The 14,976-nt window shown below is 32.6% G+C and overlaps 3 protein-coding genes across 4 annotated transcripts; all 3 read left to right on the top strand.

Moving 5' to 3' along the window:
* Positions 1-795: 795 nt before the first annotated feature.
* LOC115996129 (putative late blight resistance protein homolog R1A-10) lies at positions 796-6,019 on the top strand. Its single transcript, XM_031235271.1, has 5 exons — positions 796-928; positions 2,039-2,889; positions 3,028-4,872; positions 5,084-5,150; positions 5,757-6,019. Exons 2-4 carry the CDS (start codon positions 2,068-2,070, stop codon positions 5,105-5,107), a joined length of 2,691 nt encoding a protein of 896 aa, XP_031091131.1. The 5' UTR covers positions 796-928; positions 2,039-2,067; the 3' UTR covers positions 5,108-5,150; positions 5,757-6,019.
* Positions 6,020-10,041: 4,022 nt separating this feature from the next.
* LOC115996128 (putative late blight resistance protein homolog R1B-17) lies at positions 10,042-12,067 on the top strand. The gene is made up of 2 exons (XM_031235270.1): positions 10,042-11,876; positions 12,034-12,067. The coding sequence occupies exons 1-2, from the start codon at positions 10,042-10,044 to the stop codon at positions 12,065-12,067; spliced, it is 1,869 nt and encodes a 622-aa protein (XP_031091130.1).
* Positions 12,068-12,095: 28 nt separating this feature from the next.
* LOC115997593 (putative late blight resistance protein homolog R1A-4) lies at positions 12,096-14,077 on the top strand. Of its 2 annotated transcripts, XM_031237183.1 has the most exons (3): positions 12,096-12,930; positions 13,142-13,208; positions 13,815-14,077. In XM_031237183.1, exons 1-2 carry the CDS (start codon positions 12,097-12,099, stop codon positions 13,163-13,165), a joined length of 858 nt encoding a protein of 285 aa, XP_031093043.1. In that variant the 5' UTR covers position 12,096; the 3' UTR covers positions 13,166-13,208; positions 13,815-14,077. The 2 variants fall into 2 exon arrangements, with proteins under 2 accessions (XP_031093043.1, XP_031093044.1); XM_031237184.1 differs by lacking the exon at positions 13,142-13,208.
* The last annotated feature ends 899 nt before the right edge of the window (positions 14,078-14,976 follow it).

Raw genomic sequence — 14,976 nt, 5'->3', positions numbered from 1 at the left:
CAACCTTGCAAGTGGCTAGAAAAAGCACTTGGCTTGGTTATACATATTGGCAGATAAGAAATTAAGAATGTAAGACATAGATTTGAGCTATAAGATTCCCACTTAACATTAAATTAAACAATTTGGTCTCATGTGCAAAATAGAATTTTGACAACTTTGTTGCCTAAAATTTTCCTTCTCAATTGTGTCACATTGTCCCTATTTCTCCTACACAATCGTATTAAAATCTTTTTTTTTTTTTTAATTTTACAAATGAAATATTGAAACTAAACAAGATTATAATTAAAGAAGAAATATTAAAAAGTACTAAAATACTCATGTACCAAGTATAATTTTAATAGAATTTAATTGTTTTGTTGTTCTAGGAGTTTAAACTACAACCTTTTTAAAGAGTTAAGGTGTATAATGTAACAACAAAAATGTTATGGACTAAAATCGCTACCAAAAAAACTTACGGGGCTAAAATCACATTTTTTCCTTAATTAAAATAATTGGACATCATTGTTAATTATATATAGACTTATAGGATACGAATATTTGATAGGGAGTATTAAATTATAAAAACTTGAATTTTCTGATATAATTGTGAAGTTTGGATTGTTTTCACAATAAGCCTTCAAAAAAAAAAACAGACTAACCAACTACCCCGCTAATTTTAAAATCATGGTTGTTTAGACTTTAGCATTGACGAGATCAGATCAATTGGTGTCTAAATTGATTGTATCACATACATACATCTTTCATTTCTTCTTAGTACTGCTGTGATTAGTGGCGCCAGGCCAGGCCACCATCATCCTCAGCCGCCATCTGTTTTCTTCAACGACTCAATTACCGCGCCATGTGGAGATAATATAAGCTTAGCTAAGCTGTCTGGTTGGGGTGATTGGGTGAAGATCAGAGAGACTGGTATTTCTTTATGCTGCTTTAGGTATTCTTCTTCTTCTTTCTCTTCTTATTTATATGAAAAGCTACAAACTTCAATTACCAAATAATCATATACTCTTATGGCGATTCAATTCTAATTAAAATAATTTATCAAAAATATAACCCACAAAGCTAATCTTCTTCCAATTCCCTTTTCAAGGTAAGATTGAAATTGTGAGTACGTACTATATATGTAGTATGTCTAATTACATGTCCTTTTTTTTTTTTTTAGCTACACACAATTCTAAAGATGCTCAAACATAATTATATTCAACCCCTAAATAATACAAGAGATCAAATTATAGCATACGCACAACAACAACCTTAGCTAGCTAATTCAATACATACTCTTCCTATGCAATTGAAATCATAGAAGCATCTATAATAAGATCAAGCTATTTTTAATTGAAGTTATTATATTTATCAATTTATATATATATTTTTGTTATAATAAATTATAAGTTAAAATTATTTATTTACATCTTTATTATATTTATTATTAGTCTTTATGACTATTATAAAGTTTACTTTATATTTATATTTTAATATAAATAATTATTATTATCATTATTAAAATAATTTATATTTTATAAGAAATAGCTTTCTAATAGTATGCTCATGTTTTCAAAAAATGAATCAAATAGAAAAAAAAAACTATAATATTTTTACTTTTAACTAAATAAAAAATAATTTTCAACTACCATATGGTGTGATGGTATCTCAGTTACCCTTCCAAATGGGTAGTAATAGGTATTTTCAGCCAAACATGCACTAACAAATGAAAATATTTTTCAAAAAAAATTAATTATTTTTAAAACTTATTTTCCTATTTCCAAGCCCAGCCTAATTCACTTGTATCATGAGCCTGATCTACAATTCCTACTTAATTTTTTTAATTGAATTTTTGAAACAATAACCTGATTAGCTGTTCCTATTTTGGATCATGCTGGAGCTGGCTTCGATAAACACAAAACAGAGAAGAAAAAAAAAAGAAAAAAAGACAGATTTGAGCTGTAAGATTCCCACTTAACATTAAAAAGACAGATTTGAGCTGTAAAATATTTAATTCCATATTACTAGCAATTAGTGTATCACATCTTTCATTTCTTCTCAGTTAGGTCTGCTCTAATCAGCTTATCACAAATGGCTTATGCTGCTGTAACTTCGCTTAAAGGAACACTCCACCTACACTTCTTGCAATCACAACCGCGCTTGCCTCTAAAACACAAACAACAAATAGTTTCTCTCCATGAAAATCTTGGTTTCCTCCAAGAAGTTCTTGAGAAATCTGAGATCGCTTATGATAATTCAGCGATGAAAGATTTAGAGGCAGAGATGAGAGATGTAGCACTCAAAGCTGAAGACAGGATTGAGAAGGAGTTGAGTAACATATACCTTCAGTCAAGCAGTATAAAGGCTTGCCTCCTCAGGCTTCATGGAATCTTCAAGCAAGCAGTAAAACAGACTAATTACCTCAAAAAGAAGTTGATTAAGATTCAAAGTAAAGACCAGTTTGCAAAGGGTCCATCAATCACTGGTCGGATGCGACAAAGAGGACTACTCCTTGGTTCAACATCATCGCAGCCTGCTGATCCACAACGCGAGAATACTATTGTCAGTAAATTTTCCAAAACCGCTTCAAAGTTTGACAGTGAAATGGTTGGATGCGACAAGGAATTCAAGACGATATTGGATAAGCTCACGCAACAATCAGCTGAGCAGCTCCAAGTTATATCAATTGTTGGTATGGGAGGAATAGGCAAGACCACTTTAGCTCGGAAAATCTACAAGGATCCATCAATTACATCTTATTTTTACAAGAAAGCATGGGTTACCGTATCTCAAGAGTATGACGTGGAACAAATGCTCCAATGCTTTATTAATTGTGTTAATGCAGTATCAAATGATATACCCCATGAACAAAGAAATGACAATTTAGCAAAAAGTCAGCGTAAACACTTGAAGGTATCAAATGGTATACTCTGTAAACTAAGAATTGACAACTTAGTTGAAAGTCTGCGTAAACACTTGAAGGCATCAAATGATATACTCCCTAAACAAAGAATTGACAACTTAGCAGAAAGTCTGCGTAAACACTTGAAGGATCAGAGATATTTGATAGTGATGGATGATATATGGAGCGCTACTGCTTGGGATAGTGTGCAAAGATGCTTTCCAAATGATAATAATGGAAGTCGTATACTATTGACTTCTCGGCTCAGGGAGGTGGCTGAATATGCAAGTTCAGGTAACTCTACCATTAACATGCCTTTCTTAGATGCCAATGAAAGTTGGAATCTCTACTGCAATGTGTTTGGTCAAACAGAATTTCTTTCAGTGTTTGAGCAAATTGGTAGAAACATAGTGAAGAAATGTAATGGATTACCTCTAGCTATTATTGTAATAGCTAGTCTTCTATCCAAGACAGAGGAGACAGTGGAGAAGTGGAATAATGTTGCAGAAAATGTGAGTAGATATGTAACTAGTGATTCTAATGATGCATGTTCCAGAATACTATATTTGAGTTACAACCAATTACCACACCACTTAAAAGCTTGTTTTCTATATTTTGGGGTTTTCCCAGAAGACTATGAGATCCATGTGAAGAAGTTGGCTAGGTTGTGGGCAGCAGAAGGATTTTTGAGGGCAAAGGACCATCCAAATATTGAGGAAGTGGCCATGGAATGCTTGCAAGATCTTGTTGGTAGAAGTCTTGTTTTTGTTAGCAAACAGAGCTACGATGGGAAAATGAAGACAGTAAAAATACATGACTTGTTGCGTGATTTGTGTTTGAGGGAAGCTCGACATGAAAATCTCTTGAATGTCATTGGAGATGAAAAACTTTCATTTTACAAGAAGAAAATCTCTCATCGTTGGATAAGTGCAACATCAAGGTTTCATCAACTTTCTTTGATAAAGTGCTTTCACAAATCACATTCCTTTCACTGTCCTGAATATTATTATTACTACTCCGGATATGGGGAACATCTATTTTCACACTTCAAACTACTAAGAGTAATAGACATAGTGTGTTACTCTTGTGGATATGAGGAACTACGTGGGCTTGCAAATCTTATTCATTTGAGATACTTCTCTTTGAGGTATTCAGAATATATGACTTTGCATGGAAATTCTCATTTAGAGCTCTTTGAGCATTGGAATATGCAAAGCTTTATTGTTCGTAGAAATACTGCTGCATTCAATTCCTTTGAGGCATATGGAATTTGGAAAATGCCACTATTAAGAAATTTTTGCATTGAATGGATTGTTTCATTAGGAACTTTGCCAGTTGTTCATAGAAACTTAGAGAGTATATTTTGGTTGCATCCTAAACTTTGTACAAAGGATCTATTTACAAGGATTCCAAATTTAAAAAAATTGGGGATTAACGGTGGACTTGATGAAAACAATCCAGATTGGTTTTATAATTTTGTGCACTTGGAGCAGCTTGAGAAGCTAAGCATCAGAAACTGGCATTATCTCAATGGTATTTCATGTAGCGGCGGCATCTCATGGACAACTAGTTTTCTACCAAATCTTAAGAAGCTCAAATTTTTCTTTACTAGTTTGGCATGGAGTGATATGAGGCTTATTGGTATGTTGCCAAATCTAGAGGTTCTAAAACTGATAAATGCTATTGCTTGGGAATATAAAATGTGGAAACCATCCGATGAAGGGTTCCGTCAATTGAAAAGATTGGTAATTGAAGATAGATATTTGAAACTTTGGCGTGCGGTGGGTGATCATTTCCCCTTGCTAGAATGTTTAGAGTTACGTGAATGCAAGTATTTGCAAGAGATCCCTAGTGGTTTTGCTGATATCACCACACTAGCATTGATTCAATTAAACGGGTGTTGGGATTCCGTTCTGGCTTCCGCAAAGTTGATTCAAGAAGAGCAATATAACAACTATGGAAATGCCCTCATTGTTCGTTCGGAAAATATTAGGGTCTCTTTCTATCCCTCTAATATATTATATGTGTGACCATTTAACATGCACTTACTTCATGCTACTTCAATTCTTCATGGTCATCTGATTTGATCTGTTTCCTCTCACGCACTTCTATCTCATTTTTCTCAATCACATATTTCCTTACCTATCTAACTGCTGTGTGTTCACCTTCCTTTTTTTTTTTTTTTACTTAATTTATCGATTGCAGACGAAAGGTAGTGTAAACAGGTAAGAGGAAGAATGGGAAGAGAGTGATCTTTCTGAGGATTAGGCAGGTATTAGGCAGATCGAATACTCTGTTTCAAATCATACTATTATATATATTTTAGTAAACTGCAATAGTTTCTGGTTGTCAGAAGAAGTTGGTGATGGAAAGAGCTTAGTAAACTACTGTTGCTTATTCTGCTTTTTATTATTTTAGTTTTTGAGTGTGTTTGCAGAAAGAGCTTACGATTTTCTTGAAGCTGTTTGGTCTTGCTATTTTAAGGATTATATGGAACTATTTTGAGATTAGATTTTTTAAAGCAGATAAAATGGCAGCTTCCAATAAGAAAAAAGTTATTCACTTAATTATTTGAAGTTGTTTAATTAAAGTATCCAAATTTCATAATATATATAGAGCATTGGTAGTTTTGAACTTACAAAGAAAATATAAATTTGAACTTGGAATCTTGCTGTCAATGTTTTTGAATTATGGCATCCAAGTGAATGAGTGATGCTCTTTTTGGTTGCAGCAGATATATACCACTTTTTTATAAATCCTTATGGGATTTATGCACTGATTGTGATACATTCCATCCCTGTCACTGATAATTGTTTATGAATTTTTGTTTTGTTGGTTGCAGCTGCAATTTACTAACCATTTTCAATTCATGTAACAGAGTGGGTGAAGAGAGAGCAAATGGAGCAAGTTAAGTCTACTGTTATCCATCAACAATACTCAACTTTTCGTCTTTTTACTTACAAGAGAGAAGAAATTGAGGAAGTCTCTTTGGGCAAAGATGATCTTATTTTTACTGCTCTTATTAGTATCATTATCATTATTATTATTATTATTTTGATAATTTTTGTTTTTTTTTTCAAAAATTGATAGTGTAAAAAGATAAAACTCGCATTAATACTATCTCAAAAACATTTTCTCTCCTCCATGCTCGCTCATTCATATATGTAGGAAAATACTATTTAAAAATTCACAAAAATCTCAATGTGGAGATTGCTATTAGAACAAGATTTACTAGTAGTACTATTTTGTTCTGTGGGAAATAAATTACTAGTAGTAAAACTTCCATTTTACAAAAGGAAATTACAGCACTTGTTTTCAAAGTCTTGTCCTTGGATAAGTATTAGACCAGGATGTTTCAATATTCAAATCAGATCTAAGCGCTTTGACAAATTCCACTTGGATTCAGGAAATTTGGGAGATAAGGTACTATACATGGCAAATCTCGTTCATTTCACATTAGTACAGAACAACTAATCCGCTACGGTTATAAAAGACTTATCGCAATATGCAACAGTCACGAATACTAGGATCATGCAAAGCTAGCCTTGGACTTTTAACGACTGTTGTGAACCAGTCGCGGAAAGTTGATCATCCTCGACTATTCTTAACAAAATACGGTCGTGGATTCTTATCATTATTTTTTATTTGGTAATTTTCCGCGACCAGTCTTAATAAAGAACAGTTGTGAATTGCTTTTTTTTTTTTTTTCATAATGCATTCGCAACTATTCGTATTGAAGAGTAGTTGTTNATTCCAAACCCATAGTAGCATTCACAAAACCTATCAACCAAATACAAACAATCACTTTCATACCCATTCCTTATGCCTAAACCCACCAACCAAACACAATAGTAAATTTTTCAAGTTGTCCTTTTCTTTTCCACTGTTTTCGTTGAGAAATTTCCCTTGCGGTAACGGGAGAACCAGACACAGGAGTGGTAGAGACTTTAATTTGGATTCAGACTCAGAAAAGATAACAGGTGTTTGACACATGATAGATTGTAGATTTTTTTTTTTTGAAAGATGTGGATTCAGGATGACCAGTTTGGTGAAGATGTTCTATGTTTCAAACTGAGTAACACCATGAACAATGCCCATTACAGTATCATCAATGAACTCAACATTCAAAGACTCATTTTCAGGTTTAGACAACTATTTCGTTAGTAGGAAGGTTCAGTCATTTCAACATCAGTTTCAGAGTTTAGAGTTCATGCTTGATTTTATAAATTGATTTTATAAAACCATGTTTGATTAGACTCTAGCGTTTAGAGTTCAAACGATCTTCTATCTCTTTTTTTTTGAGCACTACTGACTTTGTTACAATGTAGTACAGTATCTGTCTATACCTACTTTCTCAACCTAATGAAGCACAAAGAGTAGTGTAAACCGAGTGCCACTAAATCACAATGTCTTTGGCACGATCTTCTATCTAAATTGTATCATATATTGATTGAAATGATACAGTTAGGGTTTGAACCGCCAATTTAAAATGATTATATCAAATAATTACTATTTAAACTTCATTAAAATTATAGTTAAACTTTAATATTTATTAATTTATTTGTTACAGTTTGGAACCGGAATCGTCTGGTTCCTAATATTATGGAACCAGATCTGGAGCTTTTTGTGTTCCAATTCGATTCTTACAGTACACGATTTGATTCGAACAAAACTATGACCATCCATACTTTCAACAAGTGAAAGCTTTCAAGCGAAGGGCCCTTTTAAAAAATTTTTTTAAAAAAATTAAAATTCATGCCATCTTAAAAGGAGAAAAATTGCAGGAATAAATTTAGCCATAGTTTCTTTTAAAATTCGTACATCATTAAAATAAATTTAAAGAAAAAAACAACAACAAAAAATAGAAAATTATAATAGACTGTGTACATACCTGCAATTGTTACTTCGCGATAGTGAAAGGGACGTAGGCTGAAATCGATGGGCTATTGACTAGAAGGGCAAAAAAGTAGTGAGTAGATAAAAATTAGCATTTTTTAAATCTTGGACATAGGAAAAACTTCTTTGGATGTAGACACGATGTAGTTGGATTTTGGCATTATTTGTATTCTTCTCTTGTTTTAACAGAAAAGTAAACTCAACCTTGCAAGTGGCTAGAAAAAGCACTTGGCTTGGTTATACATATTGGCAGATAAGAAATTAAGAATGTAAGACATAGATTTGAGCTATAAGATTCCCACTTAACATTAAATTAAACAATTTGGTCTCATGTGCAAAATAGAATTTTGACAACTTTGTTGCCTAAAATTTTCCTTCTCAATTGTGTCACATTGTCCCTATTTCTCCTACACAATCGTATTAAAATCTTTTTTTTTTTTTTAATTTTACAAATGAAATATTGAAACTAAACAAGATTATAATTAAAGAAGAAATATTAAAAAGTACTAAAATACTCATGTACCAAGTATAATTTTAATAGAATTTAATTGTTTTGTTGTTCTAGGAGTTTAAACTACAACCTTTTTAAAGAGTTAAGGTGTATAATGTAACAACAAAAATGTTATGGACTAAAATCGCTACCAAAAAAACTTACGGGGCTAAAATCACATTTTTTCCTTAATTAAAATAATTGGACATCATTGTTAATTATATATAGACTTATAGGATACGAATATTTGATAGGGAGTATTAAATTATAAAAACTTGAATTTTCTGATATAATTGTGAAGTTTGGATTGTTTTCACAATAAGCCTTCAAAAAAAAAAACAGACTAACCAACTACCCCGCTAATTTTAAAATCATGGTTGTTTAGACTTTAGCATTGACGAGATCAGATCAATTGGTGTCTAAATTGATTGTATCACATACATACATCTTTCATTTCTTCTTAGTACTGCTGTGATTAGTGGCGCCAGGCCAGGCCACCATCATCCTCAGCCGCCATCTGTTTTCTTCAACGACTCAATTACCGCGCCATGTGGAGATAATATAAGCTTAGCTAAGCTGTCTGGTTGGGGTGATTGGGTGAAGATCAGAGAGACTGGTATTTCTTTATGCTGCTTTAGGTATTCTTCTTCTTCTTTCTCTTCTTATTTATATGAAAAGCTACAAACTTCAATTACCAAATAATCATATACTCTTATGGCGATTCAATTCTAATTAAAATAATTTATCAAAAATATAACCCACAAAGCTAATCTTCTTCCAATTCCCTTTTCAAGGTAAGATTGAAATTGTGAGTACGTACTATATATGTAGTATGTCTAATTACATGTCCTTTTTTTTTTTTTTAGCTACACACAATTCTAAAGATGCTCAAACATAATTATATTCAACCCCTAAATAATACAAGAGATCAAATTATAGCATACGCACAACAACAACCTTAGCTAGCTAATTCAATACATACTCTTCCTATGCAATTGAAATCATAGAAGCATCTATAATAAGATCAAGCTATTTTTAATTGAAGTTATTATATTTATCAATTTATATATATATTTTTGTTATAATAAATTATAAGTTAAAATTATTTATTTACATCTTTATTATATTTATTATTAGTCTTTATGACTATTATAAAGTTTACTTTATATTTATATTTTAATATAAATAATTATTATTATCATTATTAAAATAATTTATATTTTATAAGAAATAGCTTTCTAATAGTATGCTCATGTTTTCAAAAAATGAATCAAATAGAAAAAAAAAACTATAATATTTTTACTTTTAACTAAATAAAAAATAATTTTCAACTACCATATGGTGTGATGGTATCTCAGTTACCCTTCCAAATGGGTAGTAATAGGTATTTTCAGCCAAACATGCACTAACAAATGAAAATATTTTTCAAAAAAAATTAATTATTTTTAAAACTTATTTTCCTATTTCCAAGCCCAGCCTAATTCACTTGTATCATGAGCCTGATCTACAATTCCTACTTAATTTTTTTAATTGAATTTTTGAAACAATAACCTGATTAGCTGTTCCTATTTTGGATCATGCTGGAGCTGGCTTCGATAAACACAAAACAGAGAAGAAAAAAAAAAGAAAAAAAGACAGATTTGAGCTGTAAGATTCCCACTTAACATTAAAAAGACAGATTTGAGCTGTAAAATATTTAATTCCATATTACTAGCAATTAGTGTATCACATCTTTCATTTCTTCTCAGTTAGGTCTGCTCTAATCAGCTTATCACAAATGGCTTATGCTGCTGTAACTTCGCTTAAAGGAACACTCCACCTACACTTCTTGCAATCACAACCGCGCTTGCCTCTAAAACACAAACAACAAATAGTTTCTCTCCATGAAAATCTTGGTTTCCTCCAAGAAGTTCTTGAGAAATCTGAGATCGCTTATGATAATTCAGCGATGAAAGATTTAGAGGCAGAGATGAGAGATGTAGCACTCAAAGCTGAAGACAGGATTGAGAAGGAGTTGAGTAACATATACCTTCAGTCAAGCAGTATAAAGGCTTGCCTCCTCAGGCTTCATGGAATCTTCAAGCAAGCAGTAAAACAGACTAATTACCTCAAAAAGAAGTTGATTAAGATTCAAAGTAAAGACCAGTTTGCAAAGGGTCCATCAATCACTGGTCGGATGCGACAAAGAGGACTACTCCTTGGTTCAACATCATCGCAGCCTGCTGATCCACAACGCGAGAATACTATTGTCAGTAAATTTTCCAAAACCGCTTCAAAGTTTGACAGTGAAATGGTTGGATGCGACAAGGAATTCAAGACGATATTGGATAAGCTCACGCAACAATCAGCTGAGCAGCTCCAAGTTATATCAATTGTTGGTATGGGAGGAATAGGCAAGACCACTTTAGCTCGGAAAATCTACAAGGATCCATCAATTACATCTTATTTTTACAAGAAAGCATGGGTTACCGTATCTCAAGAGTATGACGTGGAACAAATGCTCCAATGCTTTATTAATTGTGTTAATGCAGTATCAAATGATATACCCCATGAACAAAGAAATGACAATTTAGCAAAAAGTCAGCGTAAACACTTGAAGGTATCAAATGGTATACTCTGTAAACTAAGAATTGACAACTTAGTTGAAAGTCTGCGTAAACACTTGAAGGCATCAAATGATATACTCCCTAAACAAAGAATTGACAACTTAGCAGAAAGTCTGCGTAAACACTTGAAGGATCAGAGATATTTGATAGTGATGGATGATATATGGAGCGCTACTGCTTGGGATAGTGTGCAAAGATGCTTTCCAAATGATAATAATGGAAGTCGTATACTATTGACTTCTCGGCTCAGGGAGGTGGCTGAATATGCAAGTTCAGGTAACTCTACCATTAACATGCCTTTCTTAGATGCCAATGAAAGTTGGAATCTCTACTGCAATGTGTTTGGTCAAACAGAATTTCTTTCAGTGTTTGAGCAAATTGGTAGAAACATAGTGAAGAAATGTAATGGATTACCTCTAGCTATTATTGTAATAGCTAGTCTTCTATCCAAGACAGAGGAGACAGTGGAGAAGTGGAATAATGTTGCAGAAAAGACAGAGGAGACAGTGGAGAAGTGGAATAATGTTGCAGAAAATGTGAGTAGATATGTAACTAGTGATTCTAATGATGCATGTTCCAGAATACTATATTTGAGTTACAACCAATTACCACACCACTTAAAAGCTTGTTTTCTATATTTTGGCCAATTACCACACCACTTAAAAGCTTGTTTTCTATATTTTGGGGTTTTCCCAGAAGACTATGAGATCCATGTGAAGAAGTTGGCTAGGTTGTGGGCAGCAGAAGGATTTTTGAGGGCAAAGGACCATCCAAATATTGAGGAAGTGGCCATGGAATGCTTGCAAGATCTTGTTGGTAGAAGTCTTGTTTTTGTTAGCAAACAGAGCTACGATGGGAAAATGAAGACAGTAAAAATACATGACTTGTTGCGTGATTTGTGTTTGAGGGAAGCTCGACATGAAAATCTCTTGAATGTCATTGGAGATGAAAAACTTTCATTTTACAAGAAGAAAATCTCTCATCGTTGGATAAGTGCAACATCAAGGTTTCATCAACTTTCTTTGATAAAGTGCTTTCACAAATCACATTCCTTTCACTGTCCTGAATATTATTATTACTACTCCGGATATGGGGAACATCTATTTTCACACTTCAAACTACTAAGAGTAATAGACATAGTGTGTTACTCTTGTGGATATGAGGAACTACGTGGGCTTGCAAATCTTATTCATTTGAGATACTTCTCTTTGAGGTATTCAGAATATATGACTTTGCATGGAAATTCTCATTTAGAGCTCTTTGAGCATTGGAATATGCAAAGCTTTATTGTTCGTAGAAATACTGCTGCATTCAATTCCTTTGAGGCATATGGAATTTGGAAAATGCCACTATTAAGAAATTTTTGCATTGAATGGATTGTTTCATTAGGAACTTTGCCAGTTGTTCATAGAAACTTAGAGAGTATATTTTGGTTGCATCCTAAACTTTGTACAAAGGATCTATTTACAAGGATTCCAAATTTAAAAAAATTGGGGATTAACGGTGGACTTGATGAAAACAATCCAGATTGGTTTTATAATTTTGTGCACTTGGAGCAGCTTGAGAAGCTAAGCATCAGAAACTGGCATTATCTCAATGGTATTTCATGTAGCGGCGGCATCTCATGGACAACTAGTTTTCTACCAAATCTTAAGAAGCTCAAATTTTTCTTTACTAGTTTGGCATGGAGTGATATGAGGCTTATTGGTATGTTGCCAAATCTAGAGGTTCTAAAACTGATAAATGCTATTGCTTGGGAATATAAAATGTGGAAACCATCCGATGAAGGGTTCCGTCAATTGAAAAGATTGGTAATTGAAGATAGATATTTGAAACTTTGGCGTGCGGTGGGTGATCATTTCCCCTTGCTAGAATGTTTAGAGTTACGTGAATGCAAGTATTTGCAAGAGATCCCTAGTGGTTTTGCTGATATCACCACACTAGCATTGATTCAATTAAACGGGTGTTGGGATTCCGTTCTGGCTTCCGCAAAGTTGATTCAAGAAGAGCAATATAACAACTATGGAAATGCCCTCATTGTTCGTTCGGAAAATATTAGGGTCTCTTTCTATCCCTCTAATATATTATATGTGTGACCATTTAACATGCACTTACTTCATGCTACTTCAATTCTTCATGGTCATCTGATTTGATCTGTTTCCTCTCACGCACTTCTATCTCATTTTTCTCAATCACATATTTCCTTACCTATCTAACTGCTGTGTGTTCACCTTCCTTTTTTTTTTTTTTTACTTAATTTATCGATTGCAGACGAAAGGTAGTGTAAACAGGTAAGAGGAAGAATGGGAAGAGAGTGATCTTTCTGAGGATTAGGCAGGTATTAGGCAGATCGAATACTCTGTTTCAAATCATACTATTATATATATTTTAGTAAACTGCAATAGTTTCTGGTTGTCAGAAGAAGTTGGTGATGGAAAGAGCTTAGTAAACTACTGTTGCTTATTCTGCTTTTTATTATTTTAGTTTTTGAGTGTGTTTGCAGAAAGAGCTTACGATTTTCTTGAAGCTGTTTGGTCTTGCTATTTTAAGGATTATATGGAACTATTTTGAGATTAGATTTTTTAAAGCAGATAAAATGGCAGCTTCCAATAAGAAAAAAGTTATTCACTTAATTATTTGAAGTTGTTTAATTAAAGTATCCAAATTTCATAATATATATAGAGCATTGGTAGTTTTGAACTTACAAAGAAAATATAAATTTGAACTTGGAATCTTGCTGTCAATGTTTTTGAATTATGGCATCCAAGTGAATGAGTGATGCTCTTTTTGGTTGCAGCAGATATATACCACTTTTTTATAAATCCTTATGGGATTTATGCACTGATTGTGATACATTCCATCCCTGTCACTGATAATTGTTTATGAATTTTTGTTTTGTTGGTTGCAGCTGCAATTTACTAACCATTTTCAATTCATGTAACAGAGTGGGTGAAGAGAGAGCAAATGGAGCAAGTTAAGTCTACTGTTATCCATCAACAATACTCAACTTTTCGTCTTTTTACTTACAAGAGAGAAGAAATTGAGGAAGTCTCTTTGGGCAAAGATGATCTTATTTTTACTGCTCTTATTAGTATCATTATCATTATTATTATTATTATTTTGATAATTTTTGTTTTTTTTTTCAAAAATTGATAGTGTAAAAAGATAAAACTCGCATTAATACTATCTCAAAAACATTTTCTCTCCTCCATGCTCGCTCATTCATATATGTAGGAAAATACTATTTAAAAATTCACAAAAATCTCAATGTGGAGATTGCTATTAGAACAAGATTTACTAGTAGTACTATTTTGTTCTGTGGGAAATAAATTACTAGTAGTAAAACTTCCATTTTACAAAAGGAAATTACAGCACTTGTTTTCAAAGTCTTGTCCTTGGATAAGTATTAGACCAGGATGTTTCAATATTCAAATCAGATCTAAGCGCTTTGACAAATTCCACTTGGATTCAGGAAATTTGGGAGATAAGGTACTATACATGGCAAATCTCGTTCATTTCACATTAGTACAGAACAACTAATCCGCTACGGTTATAAAAGACTTATCGCAATATGCAACAGTCACGAATACTAGGATCATGCAAAGCTAGCCTTGGACTTTTAACGACTGTTGTGAACCAGTCGCGGAAAGTTGATCATCCTCGACTATTCTTAACAAAATACGGTCGTGGATTCTTATCATTATTTTTTATTTGGTAATTTTCCGCGACCAGTCTTAATAAAGAACAGTTGTGAATTGCTTTTTTTTTTTTTTTCATAATGCATTCGCAACTATTCGTATTGAAGAGTAGTTGTTCATATTGAAGAACAGTCGCGAATGCTTTTTTATAATTAATTAATTAATTTTAATTAAAACCTCTATTATTAATTCTTGTACCTGTACATTTCAAAATCCATAACAACCCACTATATATAAACACAATATAATTTATCTATCAACACAATATTATCATAAACACAAATACTATCAAATTAAACTAACACAATATTACCAATACACTTTTAATACAATAATATCATCAACATAATACTTTATATCAATCTAATAATTTTAACAGAATAAAAATTTATCCACACAAGATAATGC

Source organism: Ipomoea triloba, chromosome 11 (assembly GCF_003576645.1).
Source record: "Ipomoea triloba cultivar NCNSP0323 chromosome 11, ASM357664v1".
Taxonomy (NCBI): Eukaryota; Viridiplantae; Streptophyta; class Magnoliopsida; order Solanales; family Convolvulaceae; genus Ipomoea; species Ipomoea triloba.
This window is presented reverse-complemented; position numbering and strand designations above follow the sequence as displayed.

Excerpts from the sequence above, each read along its gene's own strand:
- LOC115996129 (XM_031235271.1), top strand. The coding sequence starts at position 2,068 with ATGGCTTATGCTGCTGTAACTTCGCTTAAAGGAACACTCCACCTACAC. Across the intron at positions 2,890-3,027 it reads GTCAGCGTAAACACTTGAAG|GATCAGAGATATTTGATAGT; the intron begins GTATCAAATGGT and ends AAACACTTGAAG. Across the intron at positions 4,873-5,083 it reads TTCGTTCGGAAAATATTAGG|ACGAAAGGTAGTGTAAACAG; the intron begins GTCTCTTTCTAT and ends TATCGATTGCAG.
- LOC115996128 (XM_031235270.1), top strand. The coding sequence starts at position 10,042 with ATGGCTTATGCTGCTGTAACTTCGCTTAAAGGAACACTCCACCTACAC. Across the intron at positions 11,877-12,033 it reads TGGATAAGTGCAACATCAAG|GAACTACGTGGGCTTGCAAA; the intron begins GTTTCATCAACT and ends TGTGGATATGAG.
- LOC115997593 (XM_031237183.1), top strand. The coding sequence starts at position 12,097 with ATGACTTTGCATGGAAATTCTCATTTAGAGCTCTTTGAGCATTGGAAT. Across the intron at positions 12,931-13,141 it reads TTCGTTCGGAAAATATTAGG|ACGAAAGGTAGTGTAAACAG; the intron begins GTCTCTTTCTAT and ends TATCGATTGCAG.